The sequence below is a fragment of the Branchiostoma floridae genome, chromosome 4, assembly GCF_000003815.2.
Source record: "Branchiostoma floridae strain S238N-H82 chromosome 4, Bfl_VNyyK, whole genome shotgun sequence".
NCBI lineage: Eukaryota > Metazoa > Chordata > Leptocardii > Amphioxiformes > Branchiostomatidae > Branchiostoma > Branchiostoma floridae.
In genome coordinates, this window is record NC_049982.1 from 20369207 (window position 1) to 20375050 (window position 5844).

General features: G+C 40.4%; 1 protein-coding gene across 3 annotated transcripts in view; it reads right to left on the bottom strand.

The window, feature by feature from the left end:
* The window catches only part of LOC118414089 (ubiquitin thioesterase zranb1-B-like), a 9763-nt gene that overhangs the window by 2166 nt on the left and 1753 nt on the right, over positions 1–5844 (bottom strand). Inside the window, exons 3-10 of one of the 3 annotated variants that reach the window (XM_035817858.1) lie at positions 5476–5823; positions 3302–3373; positions 2533–2728; positions 2222–2340; positions 1728–1853; positions 1278–1504; positions 683–816; positions 170–260 (exon numbers count right to left, since the gene is read on the bottom strand). In XM_035817858.1, coding sequence (XP_035673751.1) covers positions 197–260; positions 683–816; positions 1278–1504; positions 1728–1853; positions 2222–2340; positions 2533–2728; positions 3302–3373; positions 5476–5823 — 1286 coding nt within the window. In that variant the 3' untranslated portion in view covers positions 170–196. Of the gene's footprint in view, positions 1–47; positions 261–682; positions 817–1277; positions 1505–1727; positions 1854–2221; positions 2341–2532; positions 2729–3301; positions 3374–5475; positions 5824–5844 lie in introns of those variants that run through there. The other 2 variants (XM_035817856.1, XM_035817857.1) reach the window with 2 other exon arrangements.

Sequence of the window (5844 nt, forward strand, 5' to 3'; positions counted from 1 at the left end):
TTTTTCATACACATCTCAAGGTACATATTCACTTCCACTACTTTTTCTTTTGTCCATTTACAGCTCTTTCAGCTACCTTATCAAGCATTGCCTTCAATATTTGCATACAGACACGAGTATGATTATAGGGGGATCTAATGCAATGAAATCTTGAAAGCATGGTCAGAACCTTTTGCATCACTTTGTCAAATGCCTTTTAGTCATCATCGTCGTCATCACTGTCTGATAGCTGCTGGTGTCGATGGGCAATCTTTCTGTACCTGCAACATTACACAACCACAATATTTTACAATGTTAAAGTAAACAAACCATTGGTAACTTAAGTCTAACCATTACATCCGTACAATAATTATGAACAGCCAAATGAAAATGGCATTTCTAATTACTACATGCAGAATTACAAACTTTGCATGTGTACATGACAGACAAAATATACTTTAAACTTAGATACATGCAACTCCAATATATGGAAACAATAGGAAATTTTCCCCAAAACACTTTTGATTAAAAGTAAAATTCTTTCCTCACCTGCATGATATCTAAATCTTCTTACATCAAATTACACATTGTCATATCTACACAATGTATGCTTGAAAGGTAGGCATTGTCTTTTGGATATCTATGGTTAAAACTTGCAGCACTATAGATTTTGCATGAGGTAAGGTGCAGGTTAAACCCTTACCTGTCCATCCACTCATCCATCATCTGGTTGATGAGGGGAGGGCGCTTGTTGATCTTCTGCTGAGCCACCAGGATGCCTCCGTCTGTGACACAACAGTCCATCCACTCCTTCAACAGTCTCTCCTCCGCACCCAGCTGGGGGAGGACAACAAGGTCAATTTCAATTTGAAAAAAATATAACTGCAAAAACACAGATAGACCTATTGAAAGAAAACATATCTCTATGAAATAGAAGCCTCTTCCATTGACCCCATGACCTGGAATGTCTGACAAATGACTAGTTCTACTACCTTTGAACTCTACTTCCTGACCTTTTGTGGTAACTCTATCTTTCCACTCACTTTCTGTCACATTACTGTCTGTGTATTGAAATAGCTACGAACATACAAGAATATAAAAATACAAGCGCAACTAAAACAAAATCTCCATACACAACAACAACTTTTCCTTTAATTTGTTGATCCATGGCTGTTTTTAGACCAATACTGGTAGGACGCCAGTTTGGCTGCAGACTATCTGATTACATCACAGTCGTATCAGAATTCTTGATCCTTTACAACAGACCAGTGGTTCAGCACTACAATAGTAGGTCTTACCTCCTGTGCTGTGAGAAAGTGAACTGGCAACAGCTTGCCCTCTGCATCCATGAGGGGGAGGAAGCACACCTGCACACTGTTCTCAGTGTCAAGGTTGGCCCCTGCTCCCACATCGTCCGACTCAGGTTCAAGGGGAACCAGAGCAGAGAAGTGGCCGCGGGTGTAGCCCAGGGAGATGGGGCTTTTCCAACAGAAACTGGGTTCCCATAGTAATGGCAAGTAAACACCTACAGGAAAGACAATGTATAAGAGCTGAAGAATAAAGTTGACACTTGTGGACTGATGTTTCTGTCATCATGTTTGATTCTAGATATTAATTTTGAATAACATTGCAATGGCAAACAGTATCCCATATATTGCTACCAAAGATGGTAGAGCATCGAAATGTACTTATTGACTAAACCAAGGAGGTTGAATGCATTAACCACCTTGGCCAATCAGACAGCTTACCTTGGAACCTTGCATAGCCTAGTGTTTCACCTCGGAAGCTCTTGAAAAACTTGACTCCATAGACAATGATGGGGCGACGTAGGATGTGTGCTAGGGTGAAGATGTGGGTCTGTTCCAGTGCAGCACCTGGGAAATACATTTATTACAGTCAATATTCATTTATCACAGTTATGATAGTCGTTTATCTACTTCATTGAATCATTCATCTCTACATAAATCAAATTCCTTGTTTTTTCACATCAAGCAAAAGGATATCCATATGTAGATGCAGCTTATTCACGTAACATTTGGAGGCAACTGTATTGGTGATAACTCGTTTACAGTGGCCAGAGCTTTTGATAAGATTTAACATATGTTGTGTCACATCATCTTCACACTTTGCCTCATAGTTAAAAGTACATTAAACACAAAGACGTGTATGCTTGTGCTCCAATTTCTCCACAGTCCTGTAGATGTCAATGATAAAGCTAACAGGGACTGTACTAGTGCTGTACCTGGTTGTGAGGCCAGACTGAGCAGCAGAGCCCAGTCCTGTTGCCACTGGGACTCGTCCAGTGTGAAGTGGAGCTGCTGGGCCTGCCATGCCTCATACTCCTTCCAACGGGCATAGAAGCTGGGGACAGACAAGACAAAATCATCATGGAGGTTTTCACAATTATTTAACTTCAAGGTTCAAACAATACTGTACAAAAGCACATATTTACAATTTTTTGTAGGAGAGGCACCACAAAAATAAAACCACCACAAACATTTCCAGATTCACAGAACTACAAGAGGGGTGACTGCAGGAGACATTTGACCACACCTTGTAGAGCATTCCATGAGGCTGTCAGCCAACGCCCTACGCAGTGTGGCATCCTTGTCGAACACACCCCAGGTGGCCTGCAGGGCGGAGTCCAGCAGACAGTCCCCTGCTGTCCGGTTCCACAAGGCGTGCAGTTTGCTACCCAGGCGGTCTGTGATCTCATAGTTCCAGTTGATCACTGACTCCAGTTCCAATTCTGCATATTGTTTCACATTGAAGGTTACATCATGGTAATTTTATCGTTTGTGAGTGAACAGTTGACTTAAATTCTGTTCAGTCACTGATTCAGTAAGCAATACAGTCAAACCTGTCTATAGCGGCCACTCAAGGGACTGGTCAAAATTGGCCACTATAGAGAGGTGGCCACTATAGAGAATATTCTAATTAATTGACCACAAGCAATAAGTTACACATGGTTTTAGTTCTGCTGCAGTACAATGGTTGGCCACCAGGAGGCCCCAAATCAACATTTAACTTTGAGTGCACAACACCCCACATACCAAATATTATTATCACAATCTATACAGATGTTCTTGATTATGTTGACAAAAAATATGACAGAAAATAAAAAAATGGAAACACAGACACACAGACATGCCAAAAACAATACCTCAATTTTTCATCAAAGTAATGAACAAATATGCAAATATACATGTACCAAAACAAAGATTTGAATGTACATGTATTTATATGCTGCTAATACTGCAGCAGAATGTATTGTATGCGAGAGAGAAAGTAATTACTTCTGACCCTTAAATACAAATCTTACCTTTCTGAACATCTTGGTCCAAGATTTCTTCATATAACTGCTTTTGTACAGCTGAGGGGAGGTCTTCAACTTCTGTAGGTGAACAAATATGTGACTTATGAACTGGAATTACACTGAAACCTTTAACACAGGCACAACAGGGATAAATGTAATTGGTCTCAAACTGATTTAACTTCATGTCAAGTAAATCCCACTTGGTGGTCTTTCTACACCAGGCATTATGCAATGACCATGCAAAGATGATGCAATGTACTAGCAGTCTGGCCTGTTTTGAGTGTATTTGGCAGTGGTTTTGTGCATTTTTTTCTGGATACCATGGCAAGATGTCTTTAAAAATTGCAGATCTCCAGAAAACATACAAAAACACCACCAAATGCACTCAAATTCAAAACAAGTCAAACTGCTACATCTGCTTGGAAATTGGCAATGGATGACCTTGTACTAGTTGTAAATGTATATATGCAGGGCTTGCCAGCAATTTTCAAGTTGGACTGGTATTTCTAAGTCTATCATAATAAATTGTTTTGTAGAACTCTGACCATGTGCACCAGCTTAGAATCATTCATTGACTGAATATTGGGAGTTTTGTAATGTCCATAATCACACCCACCCACTGTGAGGGGTGACCCTGCGTATAATCAAATCAATAAACCATAAACCCATGAAAACACCACATGCCATACAATATGGCTCACCAGATAGGGAAAGCTTTTATGTGTAAGTCCAAGCTATTACTCAAGCGTTAGCAATGCTGGTGAAAAAGAAAGTATGTACCTCTGAGTCTTGATATTTCTGTTCAGCATAATTTTTTTAATAATCTCAAATTGGATTGATGTCACATCAAAACATCTTTAAGTCTTCTCCAACTGACCCCAAGAAGACTTTCTGTTTCTGTAGCCGTTTCCGGTTTTGTTCCACCTTTAGCCTATCAAACTCAGAATTTTTGCTCCTCCTTTACCCAATCAAAACTTAGATATGGAAATGACGTCATCAATATTGCTCAAAATCGTCTGGTAGATAGGATGTTTGCCTAGGGCCCCTCATTCTGATCATAGTTGGCGTACGCGTAATGAATGTACGCTTTTTATTCATTTTGCCATGCTCGCCTTTCTTTTTACATAGTAATACGATACGTTATAACAATATAAAATAAACTGTAACTACTCATGGTTTAAAATGTACAACAATTAAATGGTGGAGTGTTTTCAGTCTGGCCTTATCCCGTTCCCATGACCGACAACACCTATGTTACTATAACGTAAGCTCAAACATTATATAAGATTAAAAAACGCCATCTATAGCCTGAGTATCATCCTCCGTAGTAACCGCTAGCTCACGACTTTCCCCTTTTCAGACATGTATGAAACGTTTTCATCTTATGAACAGGGCATCGTACGTTTAACATTCGTTTAACGGTCACCCCGTGTTTGGGCGCACCAACGCCAGCACACCGGCTCCAATATTGACGATGTCTGCTGCGCACGGTGTTGGTCAAATTTGTAGAACCTGAATCTCTGGAATCGAGTCTGGACCTGAACTTGATCATGAATTTCAGCTTACTAGTAGGTACACAGCACTACTATATGGGCCATCTAAATGCAGTACTTTATATACTATTGTGTGAGTTACAAGCTTGACAATAGGCCAAGGGGAAGACTTTCATGAAAATGTTGCCTTTCAGTTTGACATGAGATACAAGACCTGCTCAGCTGAGTATGGCTTGGGCAGGGTTAAGGGACAAACCTTACCAACTATATGTATCAAGTAGATTAGAGTGTGATTTACATAATAAACAAAGAAACAGGAAATAAGCTAAGAAATTAATCCAAATCCTACACAACCAGCAGAATTATGTCATGATTGTTACATAATGATTCTTAGTCTTACATAAAGATTCTTGTTTTAGTTCAGGTTTGCATTACTCGGATGTATGTAACATATGGCTAGATATGCATAACATTTGCATAACAAATTGGAATGCTACAATGCAAATGGCCATCATCATCATCATCATTTCGGGCACTGACATGGTCAACTGGTTGAAATCAACAATGAATTCGTAAGATGTAACGTATATGTACAAAAACTATGAAGCTACTATTACATTTCTTGTTATGAACTAACCACTTTAACCACTTTACAAGATTAAACTATTTAAAGTATTTTTTTGTTACCTGCAGGTAGTGCAAAGGTCACCATCTCAGTCAAGAAGTAGCAGGGGAAGTCTCCTTTCCTCTGACGCAGACCTCCTGTGACTTCTCGGCGAATGTCCGCAGCACAGTCTGGGCTCACGTGGGATGGGACCCTCTTAACCGCGTGTGAGGCAACTTCTGTGGAAGTCAGTAACACTGCCAGTAGGTCTTCTCTTTGAAAGCGAATGGCAAGATGGACAAGGGTGTATCCGACATCAAAAGCACTGGGGCGATCTAGGAGTAAACACTCGTCGTACGTCAGCTGACGGGCGGGATCACCACCGGAGGATAGAAAGACCTGAACAGGCTGCGGGTCGCCCTCTACCACACCAACGCACGCGTCAACCACAG